General features: G+C 36.5%; 4 protein-coding genes across 5 annotated transcripts; 3 read left to right on the top strand and 1 right to left on the bottom strand.

Annotated features, from left to right (window-relative positions):
- Nucleotides 1–19: 19 nt before the first annotated feature.
- On the top strand, nt 20–5,815 carry Amacr (Alpha-methylacyl-CoA racemase). Its single transcript, XM_076431411.1, has 5 exons — nt 20–375; nt 571–712; nt 796–939; nt 1,016–1,262; nt 2,002–5,815. Exons 1-5 carry the CDS (start codon nt 268–270, stop codon nt 2,507–2,509), a joined length of 1,149 nt encoding a protein of 382 aa, XP_076287526.1. The 5' UTR covers nt 20–267; the 3' UTR covers nt 2,510–5,815.
- Nucleotides 3,727–6,555, bottom strand: LOC143212540 (serine/threonine-protein phosphatase 2A activator). Its single transcript, XM_076431450.1, has 8 exons — nt 6,089–6,555; nt 5,922–6,007; nt 5,612–5,815; nt 5,319–5,536; nt 5,119–5,243; nt 4,936–5,036; nt 4,724–4,831; nt 3,727–4,269 (listed from the first exon to the last, which is right to left on the bottom strand). Exons 1-8 carry the CDS (start codon nt 6,129–6,131, stop codon nt 4,129–4,131), a joined length of 1,026 nt encoding a protein of 341 aa, XP_076287565.1. The 5' UTR covers nt 6,132–6,555; the 3' UTR covers nt 3,727–4,128.
- Nucleotides 6,556–8,611: 2,056 nt separating this feature from the next.
- Marcal1 (SWI/SNF-related matrix-associated actin-dependent regulator of chromatin subfamily A-like protein 1) lies at nt 8,612–12,621 on the top strand. Its single transcript, XM_076431305.1, has 11 exons — nt 8,612–9,343; nt 9,432–9,547; nt 9,705–9,814; nt 10,057–10,191; nt 10,281–10,458; nt 10,585–10,748; nt 10,820–10,984; nt 11,052–11,213; nt 11,279–11,386; nt 11,475–11,649; nt 11,730–12,621. The coding sequence occupies exons 1-11, from the start codon at nt 8,926–8,928 to the stop codon at nt 12,129–12,131; spliced, it is 2,133 nt and encodes a 710-aa protein (XP_076287420.1). The 5' UTR covers nt 8,612–8,925; the 3' UTR covers nt 12,132–12,621.
- An 819-nt stretch (nt 12,622–13,440) lies between these two features.
- Nucleotides 13,441–16,461, top strand: Rl (Mitogen-activated protein kinase rl). Of its 2 annotated transcripts, XM_076431437.1 has the most exons (8): nt 13,441–13,653; nt 14,409–14,535; nt 14,611–14,721; nt 14,791–15,042; nt 15,126–15,293; nt 15,366–15,554; nt 15,630–15,762; nt 15,840–16,461. In XM_076431437.1, the coding sequence occupies exons 1-7, from the start codon at nt 13,529–13,531 to the stop codon at nt 15,753–15,755; spliced, it is 1,098 nt and encodes a 365-aa protein (XP_076287552.1). In that variant the 5' UTR covers nt 13,441–13,528; the 3' UTR covers nt 15,756–15,762; nt 15,840–16,461. The 2 variants fall into 2 exon arrangements, with proteins under 2 accessions (XP_076287552.1, XP_076287541.1); XM_076431426.1 differs by having other exon boundaries at nt 15,630–16,461.
- The last annotated feature ends 1,796 nt before the right edge of the window (nt 16,462–18,257 follow it).

Here is an 18,257-nt window from a genome sequence, read left to right as displayed (position 1 = left end):
ATGTATAACTAAAATGAATCGTCAAATTTCTCCAGAAGTATACTTTGTCCACTTTGTCAGCATTTGTCAGAGAGGATGTTTTGTTTACTATATGATTTGAATAACAATTTTATGTAATATATGTAATTTATGTGAATATATATATTGCATACGTGCATACGCGCGTATATGAATATGCAACTGGATCATCGATAGTCAAAAACAGTTAATGTAAATGTAAATACATGGAGCGTGGAGCACAGTTCGTTATCCTTACCCACTGAAGAAATGCCTTTGAAAGGAATAAAAGTTTTAGAATTAGCTGGACTGGCACCGGGCCCGTTTTGTGGGATGATATTGGCTGAATTCGGTGCGAGTGTTATTAAAGTAGACAAGGTAGGTGTAAATGGTATAATAAAAACATGACGGTTCTTTTGTTTAAATTAGACAGAAGTCTAATTCATTTTACCTACATTACCATCGTATGTTTCATTTGAAATAAATGTTGCAATGACTATAGGATTTTGTTTTCTATCTTCTTTATATTATTTATATTATAGTAATATTATATCTATCATTTGTTTTTCACAGGCTAAAGCATACCCAATAATTCCCGATCGTCTCAGTCATGGAAAAAGATCAATCGCATTGAATTTGAAAACTAAGGAGGGCATTAAAGTGTTTAAAAAGTTAAGCGATCAAAGCGATGCGATTATAGATCCATACAGACCTGGTTTGTACTTTTCAATAACTATTTGTTATTTGTACCACATCGATTTTCCTAAACTATAGAAACTAAGAGAGTTGTATTAACAGGTGTAATGGAAAAAATGAAACTAGGCCCCGAGGATCTTATGAAAACAAATAAGAGATTAATATATGCTAGATTAACAGGATTCGGACCGATAGGGCCTTACGCAAATATGGCTGGTCACGATATTAATTATTTAGGTTTATCTGGTAAGAGAAACTTGAATCGATACAATGCTCTAATTTTTACAATGGATTATATTGTATTATTCTCACTGTAATATAGGTCTATTGTCTCTACTTGGTCGTTTCAATGAAAAACCAACACCACCGATCAATCTTGTCGCCGACTTTGGTGGCGGTGGATTAATGTGTGCCTTTGGAATAGTATTGGCAATATTAGAACGCAGCAAAAGCAACATTGGCCAAGTAGTTGACGCATCAATGGTAGATGGATCAGCATATTTAGGTAGTTGGTTTTTCAGAACCAGAAATTTACCTGAATTATGGGGACAACCACGTGGTAAAAATATGTAAGTGTTTTTGATTAAGGGGGTAGACTCGTTTCCATGATTGTAAGGGTGCGGGATTCAGCTTCTCATTTTTCGATAATGCAAAGACAGCGTTTTTGAATAGTCAAAAGCGCTAGATAAAAGATCAATCTAGACTGCAATCGCCCTCAAAAGTCTTATTTTTACGTTTACAAGGCGTAATTTGCATTATTCAGCAGCATGTAACTGTCGCAGCTTTATGAAAATAGCTACATGCGCAGCTGTATGCTTCCGAATACAGTGAAGTCGCAATCTAGCTCCCTGAGGATCTCCACGATCACTGTCCCTTCGCCTACTCCTTCCACCGGGGGGCACCCCCGCGAGGAGCTAAGAAGCCCGAGCTGTAAAGCTCGAAGCGTGGTCCGTGTTTATATGCTGTCCTTTTTTACATTCGGTGCGGTTGACGCAATCATAAAAAGATGGTTTCTTTACACTTTACACGATCTCTGCCGCCCCTGCTCGGAACAGGCGGTGGGAGCTGGATCGCGACTTTACTGCCGAATAATGCAAATTATGCCTCGTAAACGTAAAAATAGGACTTTTGAGGGCGATCGCGGCCTACAATGATCTTTTATCTAGCACTTTTGACTGTACTGAAAAATCCCACTTTGCATTATCGAGAAATGAGAAGGCGCTTGCAATCCTGGAAACGAGTCTACCCCCTTAGCATGATTTTTCTACGTAACAATTCTGTTGATAAATCTGTTATACCTTCACATAGGCTAGACACTGGATCACATTTTTACGATACCTATGAAACAAAAGACAAGCAATATTTGTGTGTTGGCGCAATTGAACCGCAATTTTATGAAACATTTTTGGAGAAACTTTGCTTATCCGAAGAAGAATTGCCACAGTACGATAACTTCGAAGAAAATCGAATGAAATTGGAAAAAATATTTAAGCAAAAGACTCGGGCTGAGTGGTGTGCTATATTTGACGGCACGGACGCATGCGTAACACCTGTTTTAGATATAAAAGAAGTTGCGCACAATGCGCATAACAGAGAGAGAAACACATTCGCAACATTGGAAGATGATTTAGTCGTTCCAAATCCTGCTCCACGTTTATCTTTCACTCCTGGAAAGTCAAAGGTACATGAAAAAATACCTGAACCCGGTGAGCATACTACAGAGATTCTTACAGAATTGAATTTTAAATCCAATGAAATTACCGACTTCATCAGGAATGGAATTGTTGAACAAGGAATTACACGATCTAAGCTGTAGATATTTAAAAGTTTATATTTATGATAATATATTGCCGTTTTTATGTATTGTATAAAAGAGATGAACTATCTTTGTAATATATAGTTTTGATATATTTTTATAAACATGTTATTGTTATAAAGTTTTATTATAAACGCCATTGGAATACATCATTTTAAAAATACTATCGATCGTTTTATTGATTAAAATGTTAATACTAATATTAGGTTGGAAAGAAAGTTTTTGCGGTTTTTATTATAAAATCAAAATAACAAAAACTGTAAGAACTTTCTTTCCGACCTAATATAACTTATTATATATCATATAAGTTAATACTTATAGAAAAAAAGTGCACTCTTCACTACAATAAAAAGCATCGTATCCTTCCGTGGCAATAATAAAAGACTTAATATTACATGAATTTCCTTTTCTAGGATTTTTAAAACCGATATACGGATTATTCGGAATGTTTATACTACTGAAACCCAATTCTTTCGGTCTATCGCGTTTTTCCCAGAATTTCTGAAGAAACCAACCGTGAATGGTTGCTTTTCGTGAACTCCTGAAACGCTTACAAATCGACATCGTGCACTGCTATGAATAAACCTCGATTCTCTCTTGGATCTCTCTTCACACAATATTTAAGTGCTTGGTGTATATTTTCAGTTATCCATCCTTCTTCATCCGTTGTGGTATTAGCTGAATTAATGTACTCTTTAATTCTTTTATCACTTTTTATGTCCGCCACACGGTACACGGCAACTGTATATGTCTTACTGTCTCCCACACTTTGATATAGTTTTAACAATGCTGAAATGATCCCTGTCCCTGTGGAACTCCCCCCCCCTCCCCGACACGTCGAACCAAATTCGTTTTCCTCTATTTGTTTTGGACGCATTCCCTGAATGTGGATTATATGCACCAAAAGTCATAATGAAATCGCTCTGATCGATAATATTAATATCGTAACCGATTATATCAAATTCTTCTGTGTCTTCGTATTTGTCATAAAATGTGTGTGATTTTGTTCTCTTCGTTCGATAAAACATTTTTTTAAATATTTAGCAGAAATTTTTTAAAATAAAAAAATATTGTGTAAATATTGTGTACAGCGAATTTGTATATAAAGTATGTAGTTGTAATGTCGGTATTATATGTATACTGCTCTTACCGAGTAACTTATTATATTTGTAAATTTTCAGTTGCATTAGGTCGACATAAGAAATAATTAAGTGAAGCTCTGAACATTCAAATAATATATTTAACATACTTATATTAAATCTAACAAGACAATAAATAGTATAAGCTGGTAATATACAATTTTATTATAAATAAGTGTTATAATCTACACCAACAAGTACAGAGCATATTTCTGTGGTTGTCAAGAAAAACGCCGCATGTCACAATTTCAAAAAATTCGAGTTTATGCATTAATTGAACTTTACAGTATAGGATTTACGTATTTACCAGAAGAAAGTCATGAAAATAAATTCGAAAGGCTCAAAAAGTCAAACAGTCGAACATCGTGATGAAAAGTTTCATCGAGTGATGAAAACTTTAAATGGCAATATCTCGAAAGTGAAAGTATGTGACATGCGGCGTTCTTCCTGACAATCACAGATTTGTGTAATATTGTGATATTATTTACGAGGCGGTGGTGGTGGTGGTTCGGTGGGTTGAACTTGACGAGATCCTCGTCCAACAGGATTGGCAGATGCCGGTTTTATCGATAACAGGGAGCCAAATAACACGTGTTGAATAACAGGAAATTTCGAAAGAACCTAAATGTTTCAAGCGTAATGTAATTGCATCAGTTAATTTATAATTACCGAAGGTGTGCAAGAACCCAAAAATGTCAGGTACTCGATGGTCGGGACGGGTCGGGAACCCTAATATGCTCGGGAATCACTAATATTCTCGAGAGTCCCGAAATTTTCGAGAATGCGACCCGATCCCGAATAAAAATTCTTGACCCGTCCTGATCCGATGATAATCATTACTAGACTGCGGATCTTTATGCATTTATGCCTTATGAAAATATTCAAAAAAGGCTAGAATATAAAATTCGATACAATTTCCATTAGTTTTGTATCTTCAAAGGCTGTTTCCATTAAAAATATGATTTTATTTCATTCCGCTTTCTTAAAAGTCGACCAATATTGGAAAATGCATAAACATCCGCAGTCTAATCGTTACCATTGAATTATAGAATAGAGATCACTAATTAATATTTACCTCTGCTTTGTACATCTTAATAAGACCACTATTTACTTTGACCCACGATGAGACTGCACTAACATTCCATAATTGATTTGAATGTTCAGCAAATGGGCCAACTTTTACCTATAAATTGAAAACATGTTTATTATCTATCGATATCAATTTAATGTTTATAATAGATTTGTGTAAACTACTAGTACAAGTGGTTTAAGCACAAACATACAAACCTTAGAAATAAATTCAATGCAACCAAGAAACATGTATTTCTTGCTGTGTGTTTCAATAACATCTGGACTAACAAAGTGACGTGGTTCTAATTGAGGATGGCCTAAAATATTTGCATACTATATAAGAATACTTTTTTCAACGATTATTATTTTCTAAATAGCATACATAAATGAAAAAATTACCAATGAATTGCGCACTACCCCATATGAAAGGAACAAACTGATAATCGTCCAAACTCCACACGCCGTGACTACCTGCTGGTTCCATTCTGTAAGTTAATTGTAATCTGCGCACCAACTCAAGGTACCTTGGAAAAAAAAGAGAAAAGGCTTTACAGTGTGTATAACATTAAGTATCGCATATAATACAAAAAGCACATTACCTATTAAATATTTTTACGACTACAGCAACTTTATCGTCTTGTTTAAACGCGCCGATTTTAAACATGCAGCACAGAAACATTAGGAATGCCATTTCATGGCCTGTACCATAATCTATACGCGTCGGGTTACCAAAACTTTCGTACAAATACTCGATTATTTCTGGGACTGCTCTATGCATTTCTTTTGGTAATACTTTTTGCAATTGATTCATCCCATGCTGGAACATTACGATGTGAATGTTACTAAATTATTATAGATTAACCATTTCCATGTAAGGGCAATCAATTTTTACCTCTTGAAGTCTTTCGTACCATGTCCTAAACGATTTATTGCCAAAGCGTTGAGGTTGATCAGTTGGAGGTATCTCAGTTATCCATTCGTCGAACTCGTTAAGCATTGCGATTATATGATTTATCGCAGGACTTTGAGGGCATTCGACATTCAGCGCTTTTCCTTGAACAGCCTCATTTAAGGCTAATATAAAACCTAAATATTCCTATAAAATTATTACATTGTTAGTCTTACACATCGAAGCTTTATTTCCTTCAGAAAGCATGAGAAGCTCGAGATAATACAAGTTAATATAATATACAGATTCTTACAAAATATGCTTCCGATTTTTCCCACATTGCCATATGAGCCGGTATTTTGACCGCCTTTTTCGGTTGGACGAATTCATGTTCGTCCGCTGAAATTTTAAAAAATAATTAAGGCTTTATATTTTTCATAACCAATTACTAATTACCCTTTATTAACGCAAAATACGTACAGGATATCGGTATTTCTGTCCCACATTCCTTCGAACATGACATAGTAAATATTTCAAACCTTAATTTTGTTTCATCGAAAAATCATACACTTGTAAAAAAACGTTTGAATTTTACACATACGTTTCTAAATGCACAAAACTTTTGTAATTCAAAAGTCTACGAGAAAAGTCCAAGACGCACAAAATCTATACACATGAGAACACCAAATTCAAATCCTTCAACTTCACGGGTGCTTTCCAAAAAGAAATGTTTTATCGTCAAGAAACTGTGAAGACATAACAAATAAAAAAAAAAAGGAACAATCTATGATCGTGCGGATCACGACGAAATTTACAAAGGATGCGCACGTATTGTTTATGTATATTTGTAAATTCACCACAGAGTACTTATCCATTTAGAGATGTTTAGAGATGAAACTTTTATTGACTTTTATCGACGCGACATCCAACGGCATCCATCGTCAGTTTATATATATATTATATATATATATATATATAGCTTAGTAGAGGTGGAGAACTATCGATAGTCGACACCATCGATATATACATATATATATATAATTATTTCATTCATGATCTTTCCAGATGCTGCATTTGATACTATTTTTATTTTTGTAACGACTTGGAAAAAAATATGTGAAATTTAATTTGATAAGTGTATTATACAATATAATACAATTTGGAGTTTTGAATTTTAAACATTTATTGATGTCATCGATATGGATTGACTTCATCCATACCCTGATAACCAGGCCTGCCGAGGGATAATCCTACCTAGAGCTAAGAATTGGCCCGTTCCGAGCTGCGCTATTGTTCGAGTTGCTCAAGGTGGGATTAACTCGATTTTTGCCTGGGATTCTCCGCGCGTATTAGTAGCTATTTTTGCCGTCTAATAGCGGAGGGCAATAGCAGAAGGCAAATTGAAGGCAAATTGAAGGCAAATTGAAGGCAGCCAGCCGGCCGAAGCTGAATTTGTTTAAGAGGGCAGTACCGTCGAGTCGTACTGATGTGATGATGTGATTGGCGAATATATAACAGATCTGGGCGACGCTGGCTCGAAAAACACATGTTGCTGCAAGTTGCAGCCATTTGCAGCCTGTTGCAGCCTGCAACTCCTTTGTCGGAGTGGATGACGTGGGGACTGGAACTGTCTTACTGAGTGTAATTGAGTGTTACTGAGCAAGAGAAGGTGAGAAGCAAAGAGGATTAGTCAGGATTAGTTGGGATTAGTCCTCTTCAGTCCTCTTTGGTGAGAAGCAGCAACAGCAACATGTATTTTTCGAGCCAGCGTCGCCCAGGTCTGTGCAGGTCTGTATAATAAGACAATCCTCTTTTCAACCATTTTCAACCAAGAAGAAATGCGGTGAGAGCAGCACTGTACTCGAGCGATTCACGGGAGGAGTTACGAAGAAAAGCTGATCTTCCAGAACCTGTTTATCAGATTTGTCCTGCAAATCATCTTCTGTGTTCGCGCAAGTCAAGGTTTGTAAAAATTTGACTAATAGTTGACTAATAAAGAAAAATAATCAAACTAAATGAAAAAATATAATATTTATTATTTCCTACTTCATTCATTTATTATCCCTTCTGATATTGAGTAGTCTGAATTTAAAATTATTAATATTTAAACATTAAAATAAGTGTATAGTAGTCATACAAAAAATATAAATTTTCTTTTCCGTCGAACGACACTTTTTTTCCATAAACACATTTCAATAAATTTCGAAATGTAATGAATTGAAATTGAACTGTAGAGAAAATGGTATGGCAATGCAATTTTTATAGTTTCCATCTCTTGCAATCTATGCGGACAATTTTTATTTCGCATAAAGATCCGCAGTCTAAGAAAAATAACATAAATATGAGAATAAGTAAAATTTGCATGTGCACAAAATGTGCATCTGTGCGTAGTGGGGAGCTGCCGCGCCTGCGCACGACCGTATGCGTTATTCCGAACGACACGCTGATCGTATCGATTGGTGTCGATCGATCTTCTTCCTCGTGCGCTCGATTACTTCGCTGCTGACATCTGCCACATCAGTGCGAACTACCCTCGCCGACGATGCGGCCCTGTAAAACGATATTAGCCAATCAGATCAGTAGACGCGACGGTACTGCCCTCTTAAACAAATTCAGCTTCGGCCGGCTGGCTGCCTTCAATTTGCCTTCTGCTATTGCCCTCCGCTATTAGACGGCAAAAATAGCTACTAATACGCGCGGAGAATCCCTGGCAAAAATCGAGAATTTGGTTATCAGGGCAGGGTATATATTTCAAGATCGATATTATACAAAGCCATTGATCGATAATGCTTATCTAATGAATTTTGATATTGTTGGTTAATCTAGAAGAAAACATTTTTCAAGTTTGATCTTTTATTAGTTTTATCCAGTTTTATCGGATTTTAGCAATATTTGTCAAGTAAAACGATTACAACTGTACGAATACCAATTCAAATTTTGCTACCGATAATTATCGATAATTCATCGATAGTTCTCCACCTTGCTCCACCTCTACTTCTACTGCTTATATGTTCAGAGAGGATAAATGTATACATACAGACAATTGGAGTGTGGAGACAATTTAAAATCCTTTGCAGCAGCAAGCAGAGAGGCATTTTTCGATACATTAGATAGACAGTTATGTCAGAGAATACTTGACAGATTTTACACGAGTAGCAATATTAGCGTAAAGTGTGTTACCACAGCTGGTTGTGATGTCAATGTATATAGATATAAACGTGTTCTTGAAACTTTTCGTTTCTTTGTTTACATTTGTTTCACATGGTTATGTGTAGAAGTATTGTATCCTGTAATGTTATATTTATGAAACTACAAATATGAGTTATTCTCGGGAAGAAATCGAGAGAAAACGTCTATTGGCTTTACAACGTAAACAACAAGCACAGGGAAAGAACAATGCGCCCAGCACCGTTAAAACGCAGAATAATGTACCCTCTACTAGCACAATTAATAACGAAAATAAGTCATTCGGTACATCTAAGCCGTTTCAAAATGGAGGGGACAGAGCTGCCTCTTTTAAAGCAAAATTTGGGAACAATTCTTTCAAGAGTAACACAAAATTCAATCAACGAAACGAACGTTTTAGTCCTATAGGAACTAAAAGTTTCTTCGGACAGAAAGTATGTGTAACTGGAAAATGTTGCATGGTAAGCGACGACAGGTTTATGCTAGAAACGTCATCCTATCTCCCAGCAATCATCGAAGTATGCAAAACAGTTCCAAGCAGATCGTATGGTAATGTATTTAAAGCCGTTAATTCGATGTAGGAAATTGTACATTACCGCAAGGAATCGTATATAATGTTATTATCGATTAATTCCAGATGCAAAAACTAAAGCATGGAATTTCAACTTGAAGGATTACGAAAACTTGATGGAAAAACTAATTAAGTTTAAGACGGATATACAAATAACAGGATTACCAAAGACGGTTCTTCAGGTATTATATTAACAATGTATCGCAGCAGCTATCGATAGACACGTGCTAGAACCCAAAAATGTTGGGTCAGGACAAATTCCAACCTGTCCTAACATTTCCAGATTCTCGCACATCTCTAGCTATTAACACAAAATATCATTTAAAAATATGTTGATAGGTATTTAGGAAAAATGGTATTTCAGACAGCAATGCTAAAGACATTGATTTATCGCAAATCGATTCCCACTTATTGAGTCAACTGATGCCCTTTCAGCGCGAAGGGATATGGTAATTCTTATTATTCGTTCTATTCCATTAAAAATTGACATTGTTAAATTTGCTTGTATTTAATAAATTACTAAACATTTAAGTATTGTATCGGTTTCATATCCATAAAATGGAAATATTCTAGTTTGGAAGAAATGTTTGATGTTGCAGTTAAAATAGCTTCTAGCGCAAAAGGTTAATAGACTGTACTTGTAATTAATTATAATATATAAATAATTATACTGTGCTCCCACTTTGTTTAGTTATGGAATATCGAAAGGTGGTCGATGTCTAGTTGCCGATGATATGGGTTTAGGGAAAACCATTCAAGCATTAGGAATTGCACATTATTTCAAACAAGATTGGCCTCTTCTTATTGTTGTACCATCCTCGGTTAGGTACAGTATGAAAGTAGATCATCTACTAATTTCTACAAATTATATTTCTTTTGTGTGCGTACTTAGTAAATTGGCGCTTTTAAATTTAGGTATCAATGGGCAGAAGCAATATACACATTTCTACCATCCGTGCCTACGCATTACATTTACCATTTTACAAACGCGAAAGACTTTATCGACGATCACAAGATTGTTATCACGTCTTATGAACTCTTAGTACGAGCAATAGACACATTTGAACGTAAAACTTTTGGTTTTGTTATTCTGGTATGTATAAAAAGAGAACCTGATTACTAGAGGGGTGCCAGAACTCGAAAATATCGGGATTCCCAAGAATTTTTACATGTAACGAAAGAAGAGTACATTTTCTAAAATAGTTGTACTCGTTTATAGGATGAATCTCACGCCTTGAAAAGTATTAAAACGGCTAGATATAAAGCTGCGCAATGCGTAGCTTCTCACGCGGGTCACATTGTTCTACTTTCTGGAACGCCAGCACTGTCAAGACCGATAGAATTGTATTCTCAAATAAATCTTATAATGCGAAATTTCATGGGGTAATATAGAATATTTATCAAATGAGATATAGGTTTATTTTAAGCAAAGTCTATCTCTTATTTTTGTATAGGTATCAAGATTACGGAATACGTTATTGCGCCGGAGAAAAATCTTCTTTCGGATGGGATTTCACAGGATCGTCGAACATGCAAGAATTGCAATTATTGTTGAAACACACTTGTGTAATTCGAAGATTAAAAAATGATGTATTGGATGCGTTACCAACGAAGAAAAGGTAAGAATTAAAGTCTAGTTATATTTACTTTTGTACGTATCGATTGTATCAAAAAATTAAATTCTAGAGAAGTTGTTATATTGGATGCAGACTTAATAAAAGTCGGTACAAAAGAAATGCAAGAAATGTCCAAAAAGTTACAAAGTACATCTTTGAGTGGCAAGATAAGACATCATACTCTTTTGCAGTATTACAACGAAAGCAGTTTCGCTAAGGAGAAAGCTATATGGTATCTAACAGTTTTTCTTTACAACATTGATATTAAATATAACAATAACAATTCTAACGTTTCAGCGACTACGTTTCCAAATTATTCAAGGATAAACGAAAATGCCTTATTTTCGCCCACCACCAACATATTCTAAATGCTGTTTGCGAAGTTGCAGAATCTATGGATATAAAGTAACAGTTTTTCAATCTATTATACAGAACGTAAATATATAAATCCTATTTATATAGTTCTTTGCAGCTAATTAATCGATGGTTTTAGATATATGAGGATCGATGGAAATACAAAACCTGAGCAAAGAAAGCACCAAGTTGACGAGTTTCAGAATTGCGAGGATATTTTAGCTGCGGTGTTATCGATTACAGCAGCAAACGCAGGAATCACGTTAACCGCTGCTCAACTCGTAGTTTTTGTTGAACTATTCTGGAATCCTGGGGTATTTTATTATTCGCTAATGAAAGTGTGCAAATAGGATGCTATTTCATTTAAATGAATACTATATATTTTGACATACAGGTACTGTGCCAAGCAGAGGATAGAGTGCATAGAATCGGTCAAAACGAAGACGTTCTGATTCAGTATTTAGTCGCTAAACAAACGGCAGATGACTACTTGTGGCCTTTAATTCAGAGAAAGATGAACGTGCTAAACGAAGTTGGTCTCGACCAAGACTTCTCTCTTAAAGATGTCAATATTAGGAAACACGGGTTTCATACAAAACAGCAAACCTTAGATTACTTTACAAGTAGTCCCAAGTTTGAAAGTGCAACTGGCATAGAAACTTCACTAGAGACTGAAACCGATGAAAGTACAAACGAACTTTTGCAAGATATTTGCGGAACAACGAATGAAACGAAAGAGTTGCTTGTACTCGACGAGGAAGATTTGAATTTCTGTGATTGGGAAGATATGGAGTAAATAACTTATTTTTATACTACTTCTTACACACATATTGTACGCGTGATAAACAAAACGGTAAAAAAATAAAGAATATTTTCGTAGCAAAAAATGTATACTCGTAGGTACACATTATTCATGATTAGACAGCGGATTTTATGCACTTATGACAAAAATGAGTAGATGTAATTTAAAACATGAAAAACATTAGACAAATTTAAGAATATTTTTATATCATTTTCAACCTATTGAACATATTAAGAGAGAAGATAAATTTCTATGTCATTCCGGTTTGTTGCAATTCAAGTGGCAAATCTTTATTTTGCATAAAGATCCGCTGTCTATTCGTGATGCTTGTAGAACGAAAAATATACAAGGCGGTTCATAAGTAGGACCGGCTTTACGCTTCCTTTTTATACAACCCGTACATTGATACTTTCAGAAATACATAATATTTGATCGTTACGAATAAGAGGAAAAATAAATAAAATTGTCTCACTATTTTGAAATTCCTTCGAACAAAGTACTATTTCAAAGTACTATTACTATTGTAACCCCTTGCTCTACTATTTATTTTATGGTCTCAGTGATTAAAATTTTTTTGTAGTTCGTAATTTCCTAAAAACGTTGGAAATAGCCAATAGTTGTACGTTGTCAAAACTAAAGTAGAATTTTTTTATTTCGGTTTAAAAGAGAAATTAATAGCATACATATTATATATTTATTAGACTCTATGTTCAGAAGATCATCACGAGTCTGACACGATATTGTAGGGCAAGGGGTTAATAATTTCTAACAAATAAAATATTTTATTTTTAAACGTGCACGTATGATTTCAAATTAAATGAACTACTTGCTATATTTACTATTTGAAATAGTATTTTACCCAGTTCTGAGTGTTACGTGTGACACTGGAACAGACCTGGGCAAAATTTCAAGAAAAAATATTTAAAATACTATTTTGTCGTCGCTTAGACTATGTTGATAAACAGACGATAATGTCGTAATAACATTACACGCAACAACAGATCAGAAAAGTGTAAGTTACTATTTACTATTTGAAATACTATATTTTACACAGTCCTACAAAATAAGTATCACTATTTTCAATATTTTTCTTCTAAATAAAACAATTTATTTGCATGATTATAGGTATGCTTTAAAAGTAAAATAAACTGTTTTCTATTTCAAATACTATTTTGCCCAGCACTGTACTGGAACGATACGCGACTGAATTTCGCGGGGAAAGTTCAGACGTGTCTCTACCGGCTAGTCCGAGAACTATTTCGAACAACTTATTTGATAAGCAGCGGTGAGAAGCGTTTGCAAGTCGATCTAGTTGCAGCGTCGTTCGTGGCGAGTCGGCGAAGAAGCAAGGCTCGTTCCGATTTTGCCGGAGCCGCAAAATAGTTGTCAAAATGGCGGGCGAAGGTTCTGCAAGTGTAAATCCGAATTGCGAGGTCGTTCGCGGACAAACGTTCGAGGTTGGCCCCCGGTACACAAGTTTGTCGTACATGGGTGAGGGTGCCTATGGGATGGTCGTGTAAGTGTCTTCGAGTCACTTCTCCTAGTTACTGGCGAGAACTTCCGACCGCGTATCGACTGGCTGACAGGCCGAAAGATAAACAATCAAAAACATAGTTGTCAAGCGAATCGTCGCTTCTACGGCTTCACTCCTGTTCCACGACGCGTCTTCGTGATTTTGCATCTGTCCTGGCATCGTGTGCACCCGCTGTTAAGCGCTACTCATCGTTATGTATTCTTGCCTTTTGGCGCCAGTTTTGAACGCAATTGTCACACCCTTTCGAACCCCTGATCGCTTGCATGCAGCGTCACGACTTCCTTGTTCCCTGTCCCTTATCACTCGCTTATCGTTCTTATCGATACGCCGTTAACGCAATTGCTTTCATGAACGCCACGATTCCAGCGAACATCTCGTTACCGTTCAAATTATGATTTCTCCGGGAAATATCGAATGAAAGCTAGGTTGTTTTTGACAGCAGAAGATCGTGGAACTTTCTTCTTATTATTCGTATGTCACGATCTTCGTGCGATTATGTATATTGTCTTTTACTTTGTGGCATTTAAAATTTAAACCTTGTCGTTCGATAGTGTTAGGAATTTTGTTAAAACATTGTTACACTTAATTACATTTAATTAAGGAAAAGCTTCTTTCTATCTCGACTCATCGCTTCCTGTCTTGTGGTCGTTGATCAAGGCATATCTGATAACGTTCTTGGATTGAAAACATGTTTAAAAAATTCAAGAGATTTATGATATTGTATCTTGTACTTACAGATCTGCTTACGACAATGTAACAAAAACAAAGGTAGCTATTAAAAAAATTTCACCCTTCGAACATCAGACGTACAGTCAGAGAACATTGAGGGAAATAAAAATTTTGACCAGGTTTAAGCATGAAAATGTGAGTGTTCGACAATTAATCTGCAGCACAAATGCTTTCATAATTTCTATTGAACTTTTCTTTTCTTTTCCACAGATAATAGATATAAGGGATATATTAAGGGCACCTACTATAGAACAAATGAAAGATGTATATATTGTTCAATGCCTGATGGAAACCGATCTCTATAAACTTCTTAAAACACAGGTTAGCGTAATAATACAAGCTAGTTTACAGATCGAAACGGCAACAGATTTTTACCCCTTTCGATTCTAGGCTATTAGCAACGATCATATATGTTATTTTCTTTACCAAATACTACGAGGATTAAAGTACATTCACTCGGCGAACGTGTTGCACAGAGACCTGAAACCTAGCAACCTTCTCTTGAATACCACATGTGACCTTAAAATCTGTGACTTTGGCCTAGCCAGAGTTGCCGATCCAGAACACAATCATGCCGGCTTCCTTACAGAATATGTAGCGACAAGGTGGTATAGAGCTCCAGAAATAATGCTGAATTCCAAGGTACAAACGACAAACAACAAATACGTTAAATCTCTAACTCGAAGCTTTATTCGATATATTATATTGATGATTTCATTTCATAGGGCTACACAAAGTCGATAGACATCTGGTCGGTCGGTTGCATACTCGCAGAGATGCTTTCGAGACGAGCGATATTCCCAGGCAAACATTACTTAGACCAACTGAACCACATATTAGGAGTTCTCGGTTCGCCGTCTGCCGAGGATCTTGACTGCATCGTCAATGAAAAAGTATAAATTGTTCTTCCTTATCCATCGCTTAGCAAAGGATTCGTTTTATCGGTTGTATATTCTTTGCTTTAGGCACGGAATTACCTTCAGTCATTACCATACAAACCAAAGATTCCATGGACGACTCTTTTCCCGAACGCCGAGCCACGAGCTTTGGATCTTTTAGACAAGATGTTGACGTTTAATCCTAACAAGCGAATCGTCGTGGAAGATGCACTCGCCCATCCATACTTGGAACAATATTACGATCCCTCTGATGAGGTACTCTCACTATTCTAACAGATTTTGACCGAATAAAATTTTGTACTGCATCCGAAACGTTTAAAATTGTTCCAGCCCGTCGCGGAAGAACCGTTTAAATTTGATATGGAGTTGGACGACCTTCCAAAGGAAGTTTTAAAGCAATTCATCTTCGAAGAAACTCTCCTATTCAAGAAGAATCATCAGGAGAACGCTATGTAGTCTACTGGTACCAACACTCGCTTCGTTTACGCCGAATTCACGGCGATCAACGATCAACACGATAATAACAATGACACGTTTCAGCTGCAACGAGTGTGCAGGATGACCAAAAGGGGGCGAAGACGTGGCGTCGTAATAACAGAAGTGTACTTCATTTACAGTTGTTCGCTCGATCGAATTTGTGAAGAAAAGAGAAGCTCTTCGAACGCGACACTGATCGAGAAGAAAAAAAAAGGTCGATTCAGCGGTTAACGGGCGAAAAAGGAAGCGGTGAATGAGGTAAAGCAAAACAAACAAACAAAACTACGATAACAAAAACAAACAAAAGGAAAAAAAAACAAAAAACCGCAGTGTCCGCGCATACACACTTGTACATTCGCATGTCTCTACCGGAAGGAATACAAAATACAGTGTTTTTTGTTACATTGAACGCATAATATTAATTTGTACAATATAACTTTTATTTATCCCGAATTTATATAGGTAAACACTAGTTGACGATTATATATTGTTGATCACTGTCATACCATTGTCTGTGATTTAATTGCCGAGTGAGAGTGGACGCGGTGTTCATGTGCGAAGAATATACTTTGAGCCACGTAGCACAGCGACCGACGAGAAAATCATGTGAGCGAGAGAGAAAGAGTATATGTGCGAAGAGAGGAAACTCCAAGAAGGGTGTGCATGTCCATAATACCAAGAATAATACAATGCCTCTCAATGCGTTGTATCATCGTTAAGACTGGTGTCCGCTTGAAAGTTGCGACATCGATTGATCACGTTTGAATCTGTTCTCGAACAGTGCTCGTACTGTTCCTTTCGAAAATAAGTAAACAGGGCGTTTTGAGACGCGTGAACACGATTGAACCGTAGCAACAAATAAATAAATTAACACAGAAATACATCTCACACGTGGAGACACCCTGTATACGAGCAAAGTATTAAAAGATCGAGTCACAAATAACTTCTGTTCGTCTCGTTTAAATTTATTTTGATTTAAGTCGCTTTACGGTTATTAACATTAATTTATTGTGTACCCTTCGTCTTGGTTAAGCGTAGCAATAATTTTTGTTATCACTATTATTTAAATATTATTTAGCACACTTTCGCTACACGCAAACGGAAGTTATTTATGACTAATCCGCAGTCTGAGTGCGCAGTTTGCGCAGAAACCAATTGAATATCCTTGTTATGAGGACTTGGAAGGAGCGTTGCTGAAGCGGTCTCCTTCGATTCCGCTAAAACTTGCATACACTACATGTAGAGAACTCAAGAATATATTCGACACTTACTTCTTTCGCCCTGAATTACGAGGGCTATCTTCGCTCTACCGAATAGATTTTTCAATTCTACGTTACACGTGTGTTTCATCGAAATCCTAGGAGGTCACTTGAGAAAATCTTCTCGCGAACAACATTTCATTGAGAGACATTGACGCGACGTTGTCGAGCGTGCGGCAAAAAAACCAAACAGCCATTGAGGAAGAGTCATCGAGAAGTATTTTGCGAAGATAGTTTCCTTGCGTTACGTAATCCAGTGTCATCATTCTTATTACGGTAGTTACGTACCTTGCAGAAATCCTTTTCTGCCTTTTAATGAACTGTATAGCTTGTAGAGGAAAGAGAGTGGGAGCGAGCGAGAGAGAGAAAAGGAGAGATACCGCTAGATAAGGAAGGCTGGAAGAAAAAGAGGGAGTGAGAGAACTCGTGCGTGTGCGAGAAAGAGCGAGTGAGTGGCGCAGTAAGAAAAACATCGGAGAAAAAAACCCAAACGTTTATTCATAGTTAATTGCATTCGATGGAGCTTCCAGTTCTTCTAAGCCATTTAATTGCGTCTTGTTTCACAATCTACTGGTATTATTACACTGATATACTGCCATTATTGTGCGAAGCGCATGGTGTTTGTTTGAATGGTGTCTTATGCGTACTTTTTCTATATTTTTTTACACTTCCGAACCAACTATACACGCTAGAATACGTATGCATGCCACGCCCATATTTCTTTCGTTCCATTTTACGTCCTACGATCTTGTTTTCGTAAACGGAGCCGATATCCCTGAGGGATCATTTTCCGACACGCAATTGTTCTGAGGCACGTTCTTCTCGTTTAGTACCCTCCAGAGAGGACCGACGTCCATCTTGCACGCGGGGCTTCCGGATATTCAAACTCTCACCATGTCGGTTAGGTGTATTGTAAAATGTTCTCGTTTCGATTCGTGTTTCTTCGCTCTAAGTGTACGTGTTGTAATGTTCTAACGATTTCTTGTTTGGTATTCAACGTACTCCTAATTAACGTGCCGGGCGAATGAGACACGCGCCGATCCGATCGCGCGTTCCATTTGTACGCGAGCCAGGGATCGAAAACAGTTGTAACATCGGTTTCGGTTCTCGAAACAGTTACGAAAAACCGAAATAATCTTATAACTCGACTGCGAGTTATATGTGTTTATGACAAAAATGGATGGGTGCAACTTCAAACAGTGCAAAGATCAAACGACATTGC

This window comes from Lasioglossum baleicum, chromosome 1, assembly GCF_051020765.1.
Source record: "Lasioglossum baleicum chromosome 1, iyLasBale1, whole genome shotgun sequence".
In the NCBI taxonomy this organism is placed as follows: domain Eukaryota; kingdom Metazoa; phylum Arthropoda; class Insecta; order Hymenoptera; family Halictidae; genus Lasioglossum; species Lasioglossum baleicum.
Note: the sequence above shows the minus strand (reverse complement) of the source record. Positions and strands in the feature narration are given on the sequence as shown.

Excerpts from the sequence above, each read along its gene's own strand:
- Rl (XM_076431437.1), top strand. The coding sequence starts at position 13,529 with ATGGCGGGCGAAGGTTCTGCAAGTGTAAATCCGAATTGCGAGGTCGTT. Across the intron at positions 14,722-14,790 it reads ATAAACTTCTTAAAACACAG|GCTATTAGCAACGATCATAT; the intron begins GTTAGCGTAATA and ends TTTCGATTCTAG. Across the intron at positions 15,043-15,125 it reads AAATAATGCTGAATTCCAAG|GGCTACACAAAGTCGATAGA; the intron begins GTACAAACGACA and ends TTCATTTCATAG.
- Amacr (XM_076431411.1), top strand. The coding sequence starts at position 268 with ATGCCTTTGAAAGGAATAAAAGTTTTAGAATTAGCTGGACTGGCACCG. Across the intron at positions 376-570 it reads GTGTTATTAAAGTAGACAAG|GCTAAAGCATACCCAATAAT; the intron begins GTAGGTGTAAAT and ends TGTTTTTCACAG. Across the intron at positions 1,263-2,001 it reads CAACCACGTGGTAAAAATAT|GCTAGACACTGGATCACATT; the intron begins GTAAGTGTTTTT and ends ACCTTCACATAG.
- Marcal1 (XM_076431305.1), top strand. The coding sequence starts at position 8,926 with ATGAGTTATTCTCGGGAAGAAATCGAGAGAAAACGTCTATTGGCTTTA. Across the intron at positions 10,459-10,584 it reads CTTTTGGTTTTGTTATTCTG|GATGAATCTCACGCCTTGAA; the intron begins GTATGTATAAAA and ends ACTCGTTTATAG. Across the intron at positions 10,749-10,819 it reads ATAATGCGAAATTTCATGGG|GTATCAAGATTACGGAATAC; the intron begins GTAATATAGAAT and ends ATTTTTGTATAG.
- LOC143212540 (XM_076431450.1), bottom strand. The coding sequence starts at position 6,131 with ATGTCATGTTCGAAGGAATGTGGGACAGAAATACCGATATCCT. Across the intron at positions 5,037-5,118 it reads GGGTAGTGCGCAATTCATTG|GCCATCCTCAATTAGAACCA; the intron begins GTAATTTTTTCA and ends CAAATATTTTAG. Across the intron at positions 4,832-4,935 it reads GCATTGAATTTATTTCTAAG|GTAAAAGTTGGCCCATTTGC; the intron begins GTTTGTATGTTT and ends TTCAATTTATAG.